This window comes from Vitis vinifera, chromosome 11, assembly GCF_030704535.1.
Source record: "Vitis vinifera cultivar Pinot Noir 40024 chromosome 11, ASM3070453v1".
Classification (NCBI taxonomy): domain Eukaryota; kingdom Viridiplantae; phylum Streptophyta; class Magnoliopsida; order Vitales; family Vitaceae; genus Vitis; species Vitis vinifera.
The window spans coordinates 1,190,823-1,204,436 of record NC_081815.1 but is presented as its reverse complement, the minus strand read 5'-3'; the positions used below and the strand labels follow the sequence as shown (position 1 = coordinate 1,204,436).

General features: G+C 38.5%; 2 protein-coding genes across 3 annotated transcripts; both read right to left on the bottom strand.

The window, feature by feature from the left end:
- Nucleotides 1–1,392: 1,392 nt before the first annotated feature.
- LOC100266224 (phenylalanine ammonia-lyase-like) lies at nucleotides 1,393–3,942 on the bottom strand. The gene has a single exon (XM_059740493.1). It carries the CDS (start codon nucleotides 3,925–3,927, stop codon nucleotides 1,534–1,536), a length of 2,394 nt encoding a protein of 797 aa, XP_059596476.1. The 5' UTR covers nucleotides 3,928–3,942; the 3' UTR covers nucleotides 1,393–1,533.
- A 2,019-nt stretch (nucleotides 3,943–5,961) lies between these two features.
- LOC100852794 (PHD finger protein ALFIN-LIKE 4) lies at nucleotides 5,962–12,705 on the bottom strand. 2 transcript variants are annotated; one of them, XM_010657846.3, is made up of 5 exons: nucleotides 12,329–12,705; nucleotides 12,016–12,048; nucleotides 9,761–9,989; nucleotides 6,906–7,041; nucleotides 5,962–6,435 (listed from the first exon to the last, which is right to left on the bottom strand). In XM_010657846.3, the coding sequence occupies exons 1-5, from the start codon at nucleotides 12,423–12,425 to the stop codon at nucleotides 6,202–6,204; spliced, it is 729 nt and encodes a 242-aa protein (XP_010656148.1). In that variant the 5' UTR covers nucleotides 12,426–12,705; the 3' UTR covers nucleotides 5,962–6,201. The 2 variants fall into 2 exon arrangements, with proteins under 2 accessions (XP_010656148.1, XP_003633111.1); XM_003633063.3 differs by having other exon boundaries at nucleotides 5,962–6,465; nucleotides 12,329–12,674.
- Nucleotides 12,706–13,614: the final 909 nt, after the last annotated feature.

The following is a 13,614-nucleotide window of genomic DNA, read 5'->3' as shown; positions in this document are numbered from 1 at the left end:
CGACACTTATAAACATATCATCCGGACGGCTTACACAATACATCCAGATGATCAACATATTCCATCCGGATACAATAGTCCGGATCATTGACTAAAGTAAGCAAGTCTCACACGTTACCACAACAGCCTGTCATGGCCCACGTTCTGCCGCCTGCAGGGTGAGAGGACAAGATGAAGTGACAACAAGTCACTTCCTATGATCATTCCACATGGTCACTTCCCACGATCTCTGAGAGCCGCATCACCTACCATGATCTCTGTCAGCCACCCGTAGGGTGGTGATAGCCCTGCCACCACCTAATGTCATCATAACAACACAAAATATCTCCCTGCCATTAAAGAGGGAATCAAAGCTTCTGATACTATATATATCAACCTTCACACAAAGAGGAGGTAAGCTGGAAATACCTAGTAAAAAGCCAACTGATTATCTCTCTCTAACCATGGCTGACAAAACCATCGGAGGGTGCGTCCGGACACCCTATCCGGACGTCTTTTGCAGGTATAGCGACTGAGTCAAGAACCTATATTGGTTGAGGTCGCGCATCCATTTGGCAACTGCGTGGAACACCAGGAGCGCGAGGCATCAACAATAGTCATGTCAGGCTATGATAGTCGAGCTAATAATTGACATTCAAATATCTAAATTGAAGCCCATATATGAATTAGTCATAAAAGTGAGTTACCATAAGTGGACACCTTACTAGTTCAATTATCCCCAGCTGTGAACATGTCAAGACAATATTTGACACTAGATAACTAATACTCCTCATTCATTTATCATTTATCAGTCCCAAACTGACCTCAAAGCACAATTCTCCCAAAAAAACTTACCACTTTTGATTTTGACTTGGATTTGTTGCTGCTATGGTTTGAAACTGATGACTTCTCCTTCACTTGTTTCTTTGCAGCTCCGGTCACAACCTCAAATATTGTTGGAAGATCATTAATCATATTGAAAAGGCGTTTCCTAAATTAAAAATTCCAGCAATTTGTTATTGAATAAAACAATAAAATACAGCACCCATTTGCCAATGTTCAGCAGCCTCATATAACAAGCATATTCAAGAAACCCAATGGATTAGCGTGGAACAAAGATGCAACGAAAAGTATACACTCCTAGTGAACAGCTTCCCTTGATCCATAAACAATTGCTTTTGCTTTTTATCTTCATGGAACACCATTTGAGATGGCCCGTCCATAAGTGGGAAGTAGACACTATCCATTCATGATGAGGGAGGGAGAGATTGTCCATTCATGTGGAGGGGGTGGAATCAGGAGAAGTTGGTCTTAGAGTCTCATTTTCTTAAAAGCAATTGGATTTATTCATTTTCAGGAGATGTTTAGGTAAAATTCCCTATCCTCCCATATTCAATGTGATTTATCCATATTTTGAAGTCATATCATGTTTGTCGGAATTGGATTTTTACTTAATGGGAATCAAAATTCTAGTACAAAACAGCATTAGAAACACACAAACAAACATTATAATTGTTCTCATCTTCGTAATTAATGCCTTTTCCTTCCTTCTACTCAGAGCTGGTCCCAATTCACTCTCCCATTCGAGGCTGAAGAAGGAGACCTTAGCTTCTCAAACCAACCCCAATACTCCGGATTAAACTGCGCTGGAGAAGATAGCCCACTAGGCCTCGGCGTGAAAGGGCCCGGCTTGCCTTTCCAAAATGCCAAGCACTTCATCAGCATATCTCCCAACTTCCCATCATTTATCGCCTCATAAACCTTCTCTATATCCTCTCCGGGACTCACCTTGTTTTCACCACTAAGGAGCTTGGTTCCCACTTCTTTCCTCACAAATCCGTATATGGGGTAAGTCCTGCATTTCTTGATTCTGTTTGGTACTGGGAAATCTCCATTATCAAACCTTTCTCTTGCTTTTGATATCTCCTCAATCAGTCTCTCCTTCAGCTCCTCTTGAAATATGGGGATGCGCTTGAAAATGGAATAGCCCGCAGAGTCGGTGGATTTGGGGTCTTTGAGAGCTCTTTCAACTAGTACATCTCGGAGTTGAGGCAAAAAAGTGTATGAAGGATTAGTGGGATCGTCGATATAGGAGAAAACTGGCAAGTTTTCGACGACCTGCTGGAGTTCTTTCTCGCAGAAACGAGATTCTAGCAGCGTCCCATCTTCATCTGTGTAAAGGGTTTTTCTTGCTACTTGGGTGATGAGATGTTTCACTACTTCCCTCATGTTTTCTTCTAGGTGTCTCAGGTCAACTGCCTGGCAAAGTGCCACCATGTAAGTTGCAGACATGAGCTTTAGGATCTCCACTGCTTCAGCACTCTTCCTTGCAGAGATTAATCCCAGAGAATTCACATCCTGATTGTGTTGTTCAGCGCTCTGCACGTGTGTTGTGACCGGGTTCGCCAGGTATTGAAGCTCGGAGCAGTAGGCAGCCATGGCTATCTCAGCACCTTTGAAGCCATAGTCCAAGCTCGGGTTGGGGCCGCCACTCAAATTGGAAGGCAACCCACCATTATAATAGTCACAGACCAGTTCCGAGAATTGAGCAAACATGAGCTTCCCAATTGCTGCAATGGCAATCCGGAGATTGTCCATGGAAACACCAATAGGGGTCCCTTGGAAGTTCCCTCCATGAAGAGCAAGGTCCCGAGAGACATCGATCAAAGGGTTGTCGTTGACAGAATTGATTTCCCTCTCAATTGCATGTGTTGCCATGCGAATCACCTCAATCTGAGGCCCCAGCCACTGGGGAGAAGTTCTGAGCGCATACCGGTCTTGTTTAGGCTTCATCAACACATCCTTCTCTTGACGAAGCTTTGCTGCTTTCATGTAGTCACTTTCATCAAGAAGAAATTCCATTATAGCAGCTGATTCAATCTGGCCAGGATGGTGTTTCAGCTCATGAGTCAATGGATCCGTAAACTCAGGCTTGCCATTCATCACTTCACAGAACAAGGCAGACAGAACCTCCGCAAGGAGCCCCAAGATGTTGGCATCAAAACAAACCGTTGCGGCCACCGCTGACCCAACAGCAGTCCCATTCACAAGAGCCAGACCTTCCTTCGCCTGCAGCTGAAAAGGGGCTTCAATGCCAGCTCTCTTCAGAGCTTCCATGGCCGTGATTTCTTCCCCCTCAGGCGTCACAACCTTGGAATTATGCCTCCCAGTTAATACTCCAGCAATATAAGATAAGGGCACAAGGTCCCCAGAAGCAGTGATGGTCCCCCTCAAAGGCAGTTTAGGGATCAAATTGAGGTTTATCAGCTTGGCCATGGCCTCAAGTATCTCCCACCGAATGCCCGAATACCCTTGCATCAAAGTATTCGCTCGAACAAGCATAGCAGCCTTGGAAAAACTCGCCGGAAGAGTCTCCTTCCCGATCACTCCAGCATTGAGAAACCGAATCAGCTCGGTCTGAAGATCAGCGGTCTTGTTGGTCCGCCGATGGGAAGTGGCACCGAAGCCAGTAGTCACCCCGTACGTGTCCGTGCCCCGAGAGATGTTCTCAGCCACCCAATCAGCACTCCTCGTCACGCGGCCTCGGGCCGCCTCCTCATCGAGAGCGACCCTAACATGATCCCCACGTGCAAGAGCAGTGACCTGGGCCACTGTGAGAGCCGTGCCCTGAATATCCACAGTTTGCGCATGTGCAAACTGCGACACCATGCCGCACACCTCATCAAAATGACCACACTGTAGGGCCTCAGCAGCCTTCTTCCAGTGCGGTGGAGCCAGTACATGACGAGACTCCCCCAATATGGAGAAGGGGTTCTCTTCCTCTACAGGTAGAGGGAGAGTGGGAGGCCGAAAGCTCTGAAATGAAGGAGAAACACCATTGATAGACATAGACATTGAGTCTAAAAACAACTCTAGCGGAGAGAGGAGAGCTGGAGAGGTGTGTGTGGATTGCAGATGGGTTGATGGGTTGAATGGGATGAGTAGCATCAATTTATAGGCCACGGTGGACGAGGGGCTGCCAGACAATTTCCATGGTCAAGTCTTCGTGGAAAATAGAAAAAGTAGGGTTGGTATATAGATTTTGAATTAGAAAGTTCTTGTCCAATTTTTATTTATGGATTTTAAATCTATCACATCAAAAACTTTCCTTCCTTTCACTCTTAGCACGTTTGTATTTTTTATTATTTTATTCTATTATATTCTATTTTATTTTACTTTATTTATTTTTTTTAAGGAAAAAAATAGGACTAGAAAGAGAAATAAATTAGAATTTTTTAAATAAAAAATCTAAATTTTTTATGGAAAATCGGACTTTTTTTAGGGAAAAAGAAAAATATTTGGGGGAAGAATGAGAATTTTTTTTCAATGGAAAAATGTAATTTTTTTACATAAAAAGCAGAATTTTGAAAGAGGGAGAGGATAAGAATTTTTAAGGAAAGAAACGAGTCCTTTTTAAGAAGAAAAGAGGTAAGAGATAGGAAGACTAATAAAAACAACTAAGAAAAAAGAATTTATAGGATAAAAGATCCAAAAGGATTCAAGAATAGGTATAATATTTTTTTATTTATTTGTCTTTATTGTTGTATTGTATTTCAATCAAAGAATGAAATGAGTAGGCAAATGCCATCGTGTTGAAGTATGTATAATTCGAATAATTATTTCTTATATTATAAATTTTAAATCGGATAATTGTAAGTGATTTCTATCTTTACAAATATTTCACTTCAAATAAATTTGTAAAACATTTTGAATAATTAAATCTATTTTTAAATCAAATTGGAACATTTAAATTGAAATATATTTTTATCTTAGGTTCACGTATTAAGACTTGTTTGTCTTGTGAAAAATTTGTATTCAAAAATAAAAAATCATGAAAGTATTTCTCTTGTAAATAAAATGGGATTGAGATCTTTTCATCATAAAAATCATTTTCTTTAAATAAAAATTATGTTCTTGTAAATAAACCCAAATTCAAATATTTTCCTTAAATGAATTTTATTATATCACTCCTTTTTCTAATAAAAAGTAAATCAAACATTTTTTTAAATTGAAACCTCCTTGTCTAAATAAAATAAATAGAAGCCATTGAATTGGAAATCATTTTTTCAATGTACACAAGCCCTTTTAATAATGGTCATAAGCCTTTACGCATAAATGCTTTATATGACTTGGACCTCCTTTTTCGTAGTGCATTGACTATAGACCATCACCATCCACCAGACATCAGAAAAAGTAGCCACCATCAACCCCACTTTCTGCCTTTTTCCAGCTGACCAAACAAAGTAATAAGTTAATCACCTTATGTATAATAATACCCTACTAAACCATATAATGATAATCAAAAGCCCAATATGAGGCTATCCAGACACCATAACAACAATGATCAGTACATTTAGTAACAATGGAATTTGTTCTCAATCTGTGAGATTATGGAGTTGGGCTTTGGGTCAAATGTTAGGTGAACATCCTGCCGGTTGTGGATTGGATTCCAGTGTTTAATTCCTGCAACTGGTTGCATTTCCTGGATTATCCGATGTTGGTTATGGTGGGATGCAATCAACACCCAAAGATTTGGATCCCCATGGAGTCTCAAGGACTCTGCCAGGGAAGGCTCCTCGGTCATAAAAAAGGAAAAAGAAAAACAGAAAATTTGGTAAACACCCATGGACCCTTTTGGAGAAAGGGAAGTGTGAATGCATTCATCAAGAAGCATCCAACTGAAAAAACGTGTCTAGACCTAGAGAGGGATCAGAAGTTTGGTTGTTGGGTGGGAACTGGAAACAGAACTAAAGATTTTCTGCAAAAGTGGTATTCATACACCTATTTCCATTGTGCTTCCTATTGATTTTGTCAATGCAATGGCCTCAGGTTACCATTTCTAGATCATAAGATCATTCTAAATGCAGGCACTCTAGAGTATTTTGCCATCAAATCCAATAAAATGAAAGTAAAAATACGGAAGACTTCATATCTGTGAACAGAATGGAGGACGATTAACAAGGCCTACCACACCTACAGATGTTTTTCTGTAGAGAAGAAACTAATATATATTCCAATTCAGAATAGAAAAGAACATGTTTCACGACCTGCAGACTAGAGTACATCCAAATAACAAGTAACAACATTCCTAAGACCATAGTATTCAATACATCTACCGTGACAAAGGACCAAGAAAGAGAAAATCTTACCAACTAAACAGTTAGTTGAGTTCAACACAGGAATTACAGAAGGTGAGAATTTCCCCACCTCAAACGGGATATATCAAGGCCTTGCTCTCTTGTTGCTGCATGAGGGGCACTTGTACTGTTTGATGTGCTCAGCCCTCGCAGGGGTGATCTTCACACACTTCCCATGGAACCATTTCTCACATATGTCACAGCATATCCAGAATTCATCTGAAGCATAGTTCTCTCCGCAAGCACCACACAAGGTATCCCCATGCTCCTCCTCATCTACCTCATCCAATCCTTCTTCCTCATCCTTTGGCTGCCCACCCTTTAAATATTTAGCTGATTCAGATCCTCTCTGTTTTATTTCCAGAATAGATACGGTAATGTGACAGCAACATGTAAACAAAGTGAAATATCAATTAATGTTTGGAAATGAACACTCAGAAATCATGACCAAGAAAAATAATGAATTCCAATGCGGCCATGAGGGCAGGCACATTCCAGACAGGGCAAAATAAAAATATTCGTTGTGTTTTTGCTACATACATTAATAAGGAAAGATTTCTTGTCATAGTCATGTCAGACCATGATAGTCAAGCTAATAATTGACATTCAACTGTCTAAATTGAATTCCATATAGGAATTAGTGATAAAGGTAAGTTACCATAAATAGACACATTACCAGTTCAATTATCATCAGCTGTGAACATGTCAAGACAATATTTGACACTAGATAACTAATGCTCCTCATTCATTTATCAAAGGAAACTAGAAAGATGAAAAAAAAAAAATTACCACTTTCGAGTTTGACTTGGATTTGTTGCTACTATGGTTCGAAACTGATGACTTCTCCTTTACTTGTTTCTTTGCAGCTCCAGTCACAACCTCAAATATTGTTGGAAGATCATTAATCATATTGAAAAGACGTTTCCTGCATTAAAAATTCCAGCAATTTTTTATTGAATAAAACTATAAAATACAGCATCCAATTTGGTAATGTTCAGCAGCCTCATATAACAAGCATATTTAAGAGACCCAATGGATTAACATGCAACAAAGATGCAACAAAAAGTATACATTCTGCAACAAAGATGTAACAAAAAGTATACACTCCTAATGAACAGCTTCCCTTGATCCATAACCAGATGCTTTTGCTTTTTATCTTCATGGAACAGAGACAGCCTATCCATAAGCGGGAAGTGTTGTGGTCTCAAAAAGCTGATATTCTTTCTGATTTCCTTTTTATGTATATCCCTTAGTTCTTTTCACATGTCGCTGTCTTATAGGTCATAGTCATAACAGAAAAGATTCTTTGCCAGGTGTAATTTGCCCGTGTTATTGCTAACACGGCCTCCCCATGTTATCGCTAACATGGCCACCCCATGTTATCGCTAACACAGGCAGCTCATTCTGAAGCCATTCAACAGGGAATTTCTGCCAAAGTCTATACAGAGGTCCATTCAGCCATTACATTCACATGAGGAGTTCTCAAGTCGTTCTGTTCAGGAAGGAGACATGATCCATTCATGATGGGAGAGGGAGAAACAGTCCATTCATGTGGAGGGGGTGGAATCAGGAGATGTTGGTTTTAGAGCTTCATTTTCATAAAAAGCAAATATGAAAGTTCAATTGCAAGGCAAAATTTAGTTTTGACCAAATCAAAAGGACAATGGGTTTTCCCTCCTTTTCATGCACACATTTTTTTTTCTTTTGATAGGCACACTTATATTTTAAGCCACATGCACTAGCACTTCTTTCCAGAATTTCCATCGTAGTAATTGGATCTTGGAAAAGAATTAAAGGGAAAAAAAAAAAACCATTTGCAACAAAATGCTTAAAATAGCTTAAAAATATTTTCATCATTTTCTTATCCCTTCCTTGTTCTAAGATTCAAATATATCTAATTACTATTTAGGCTAAGTTATTATGTGGAGGAGGCCAGCCACTAGAATGGTCAAGTGAGAAACTTTGAGGGGTAGTGGAGTATCTTGAGAGGAGAGAGTGGAGAGAGAGGATAGAAGAGAATGGCAAACCTAAGAGTTGGAATTCTAATTGGGAAACTCAATAACTAAAGAGCATTCCAAAAGCTGGATTTAAGATTTGGAGCTCTTCAAACCTTTGCATTGTGGGATGGTCAATTGGGCATTGGCATAGGAGTATGGAGAATGCACAGCAACAGGGTCATTGGCCCAAAGCACACAGCACAGTGTAGGCCAAGCTGAGGCCGATTGCTTAGACTCAAAAAATCTGTTGTGCACAAAAGGGTAGTCCCTGTTGCTTAGGACCTCCCACTTTAAATAAAGACTCTAAACCACTTATTTGGCTTTCAAGAACTTGGCTTACCCAAACAACATAGCCAAGTCTCCACCCCTCTTAAGCCATATTTGGGAGAGTTTCTCAAATGCTAAAAGTGGCATTTGACAATTTTTGAGTGTTTGAATAGCATTCTCAACTATGGGCCCAACATTCCCCAACATGATTTATCCACCTTTGAAAGATGTAAGTAGACTCATGTTTTTCCTCAAACACAGTAGTGAAGCAGATTTTTATTTAATTAAATTTTTTTTAAATATTATAATAATCCTTATCTTAGAAGCATTTTTAGAATACAATTTGCAAACATAAAATTTAATTGTGTTGTAGTAGCAATTACTTTTACTTCTACGTCTTCTACAGTTAAACATTATCCCAAACAAGACTTTTAATAATTGTAAAATGAGCTCAATACACGTCCAACACACAAAATTTTTCCCATTTAAACAAGGCTCCAACACGATTCTAAATCAAATCCTCATTATCTAGTGATGGAGGCAAGTCCCCATTTGGACTCTTGAAGCCCTACTTCCAACTCGAGCATGCATATAACTATGGCACTGTGCCAACAATTACATTTAAGGGGATTGAGCAGGAGGGATGACCTAGTTCGAATCAAGTAAGAGAAGTCGACCTCCTATTCCCTTAGCATAAGGTATATCTGGGGGAAGGGTTGTCCCCCTCTCTCCCTTCCTCTCAATCCTAGGAAACCAAGTAAAAAGGTTTTAATCCCTTCAACTTTTAAAAGAAGGAAATGTGACTGTATCAACTGTCAAGCGTTCAACCCCAAAGGATGGAAAGTAGGGATCCTCCTTCTGGGTGGCCATCCACATCCAGTGCCAAGATGCCACTACCCCTTAACATAGAGAAGGAAGTCTTGGATCACCGTTTTTACTTGCGTGGGGACATTATGAATACATCACATCACTTTATTCCAGCAGGCCCACATGGCAATATTATAGATGAATTACAGGCAATTGGTCACAACAGGCTCATGCATCATTGGGCATACATGTCAAAATAACACAAGTGGCACTTGTCCATGGATTCAGATATTATGCATGAAATAGAACAGCAATAAATACCATGAAGAGCAATATTTCTAGCCTAGGATTTTCCAAAACTGCTGCAATGAAAACCATTTAAAAAATGAACAGGATGATGAAGAATAAAAAGGAATATATTAGACAGATGAATCGATCTGGATTTAATGATTATAGAATAGAATAGAACAAAAACGATCAAGGCGAAAAAGTTGGGAGAAGTTTTTGGTGCAAAGATGAAACTCAGGAATTAGGCCTCTAGGACAGAGGTTAGAATGTTAAAGAAAGATATACCTGTCAGCTTTATCAAAACCAAACCTGGCACCAAAATAGAAGGCCACAGCAAGTAACCAAGCATCACTGTGCACAGCAACCAGAGACAACCAGTCCTTTTCTTGCATCCCATCTCTGGCAAAATTAATACCTAAGGCAGGTTCAGGGAGCTCAGGCGGCACCTCTTCAGCAGGTAAATTAACTTCCCACAGTTCATTAGGGAATCCATAAAGGCAAAGATTTTCCTTCTCTGCAATATAGAGTGAGTTGAATACAACATGTCAATAACCATCGGTAACTGAAGCAAGGTAGCCACATAAAGTAGGTATGAATATTTGTTCTCCTTTGAAGACATGAAAACAACAAAGTCAAGCGAAGTTAGAAAGGACCAAACTGACTAGTCAGGGGAGCAAACACAACCCTTTTAGGTATAACATTAAAACATATACTGCTTCTGAAAGAGAAACAAATTTTTTAATACAAGCCATACACATAAATACACAAATAACTGGAAAAATGATATATGTATTAACTTCTGTTCACACATAACAGGATTTTTTTTTTTATTGTGAATAAAACAGGATAGAATAACAGCGTCTTGGAAAGGGCACACCAAGGTACCACACATAAAAAGATTTATCAGTAATAAAAAGATATTCCAAAGCCCTGTAACTTAGTAATTCTACACAATTTAACTATTTCTAGAAATAAATACCTAAGGGTTTTCCAATCCTATTGATGCTGCAGAGACAAACAAGGAATAGTAGATCTTGAACATATCAAGGCCCATTAGAATTGCTGAAGCTTTTTAATAGAGAATTAAGAAATTTGAAAAGAAATCAATGAAATCCCAAAATTCTCCTCACGAGGTGAAATGATAAATAAAATGTCATTCAACCAGAAAATGGATCAGACAGGATTAGAAAGCTTCTGTTCCAATAAGCAAAAAGCAACTCAGGTCATTCTGGGCATTAGGACCACCTACTGTGAGGTGTGGACAGTTAGACAACAAGCTTATTCGACACCCCTTCAAACCTTATTTGAAGTTGAATGTGTGACAAAAAAACACAAGTGCACAAAAAATCTTTCTTAAAGGCATTGGAAATGCTGGGACTACCTGCTGAGATATATGCAGTTAGCAGCAAGCTTGTTCAAAGACCCTTGGACCCTATTTCAGCATAAAGCGCAAGCAAAACATCACAAGAACATAATTCATCTTGATAGAAATGGGGAACTTGATAGAAATATGGGGAATTAGAGATAAACAGAAGACTAGTTGAAAGTGAATGTGAATAGGTAGAAGATGAAGGAGAAGAAAACAAAGTAGAAACGTATTCACCTTGCTAGAGTACATCTAAGATTTCCGTTGCACAAAACTCAAATAGAAAGCAAATAACCTTTATTTCAAATTCATGCAATTCAAGAAAAAAACATGTTTCAGGATACCAGATTCAAACTGAAACTTTTGACAGGCATTTAACTCTAACCAAAAAAAAAACCCTAAGAACTGAAGCCAAAATTAAGATAACAGAGACATTTGGACAGCTTATTTTCTTGATTTTCTTTATATATATAAAGGAATTTAATCTGTAAGAACAAAGCAGTGCAACACGAAACAGAAACTGCACACACAGAGAGAAAAAAGGGAAAAGACACCCTTGTTAATGATATACTACTACACTCAGAAGACGCAATATATGTTAACAAATGAGAGAAGTTGGTGAAGTATGTCAAAACTGCAAAAATAAACTTGAATTATACCCACGCAAGAAACTAGGACAAAGATAGGTTCCAAGAAATTTTGACTGAAAATAAAAAGGAAAGAAAATAGAAAAGAAAAATAGAAGGAAATAGTGTCAGAAGAAAAATAAATAATAAATTTAAAATTAATAAATAAATAAAAACTCTTTTTTTACCTCTTCTACATAGAGATTAAACAATTTAAGCATGCATAAATTTATATTTGATTTTCTTTCTCGTATTTTCTATAATAAAGTAAAAGGATGAGAAAATCATTTTCCTTCAACTTTTTTTCCCTTCGTATTTTCCAAAACCAGACATAGCATATAAGATTCAATCATTTAAAAAAAGGAACCGAATAAAGCAAAATGCTGAGCTTAACTGCAAATTTCAACCAAATCAGTCACCAGTACCACCACTACATTTGAACTACTGACCCAAACCAATACTCAACCACAGGCCAGACATTGCATCAGAAACCAAAAATTGCAAAGGACATAGCAGTCCAAGAGTAAAGCAGAGGTAGAAACCCTAACCGGGATCGCATTGCTGGTAGAACTCTTCAACATCTGCAAATCCATGACCAAAAACAACAAACCCATCAAAATGCGAACCAAAAAGGAAAAAGGTAATACGCATAAACAATACCATAATACTTGGTCAAAATTTGAATAAGAACACTCCGTTTGGCTTCTGAGAAAACAGAGGAAAACGAAAAAAACGAAAAAAACTCCAAAAACTTTTTAAGTGAAGTCTCAAATCAACTCCACTATCCATTTTTTTTGTCTCTCCCACAATTTCTCAGCAACCAAAAGGTCAAGAGAAAAACAAACAGAAACGAAATCTAACCAGTGGTGAGGGCTTTGATCATGCCCGCTCTGCGACCCTTAAAATCCCTGAAAACCTCTTCTACAGTTCGAGGATTGTACTGCGGTCCACCATCCATCGCCGAAACGCCGTCGTTTTGAAGAAATTGAAGGAGAAGAGTGGATAATATCGTAAATAAATGGCTTCCAAATGGGTGCTTTGTGAGAAACAACAGGGAGAAGAAGCAAAAGCAGAGAGAAAGAGGGAAGGAGAGGAACAGATATTGGGATGTTTGGACTTTGGAGTGAGGTGTTTATTTTATTTTATTTTTATTATTATTTATTTATTTTAAGGAGGGAAAAAGGGGGCTAAAATACTTTACCTCTCCGGTTAGTAACGTACAGTGGTGAGCAATGATGATAATAAACATAATGGGGAGGTTCACTCCAACGTGGCAGATAATGGGTCTTCTTTTGCCACGTGGCATCCGTTGTTTGCCTGGTGATTTAGTATTCAGCGGGCTTAACGGCTTTGCGGACTTGAGTCAACCTTCGAACTGCATTTGATAGAAGCTTCAGGGGTCCGGTTATAGATATGCTAGGGTGAGACGCAGGTGTATCATCAAGGTTCAAGATTTGATCTTGTTGGTGGTGGAAGTGGAACCAAATTTGCAATACGCTCCCCCTCCCTTTTTTCTGTAGATTAGGGCTCGGTTGTAGTGTGGCATATGGGCCTGTTTTTGGGGCTTGACCTGCTCAGCAGTCAGCAAAGGGAATAGTTGGGCCAGAGCATTCATTTCTTGGGCCCTGTAAGATAAGCCCATTTGAAATTGCCTTTTGCATTGGGTTGGAAGCTGAAGTTGTAAAACAAATCCTTCTGAGCAGTTTTTGGCATCTTGCACGAGCCAAAAGACAAAATAGAAATTAAAAGGCAACATTTTTTTTTATAAGAAATAATATTTTTTTTAACATTTATGTTGAACTCTTTTGTATCATAAATGAATTTAGAAAAAGGAATTTTAGCTTTTCAAAAAGCAATTCCAGACCGGGCATTAGTAAAAAAATAGAATTTATTGAATTTCAAAAGCTCTTTTAATTTTTAAATTTTTAACCTTAATTTTAATTTATTTTTATTTACTTGTCAAATATAATAGAATTTCAATGTCCAGATACACTGGGATGAAAGAATAAAAGCCCTTGGATTTGTTAGGACCGCTCTTTTGACTTCAACCGAAGCAAAACCCAAACAAAACTGGGCAGACTTTCTCAATTTCCAACTAATAAAACAAATTTAATCCATGAACCAACCATAAATAATAAAATTGTTCT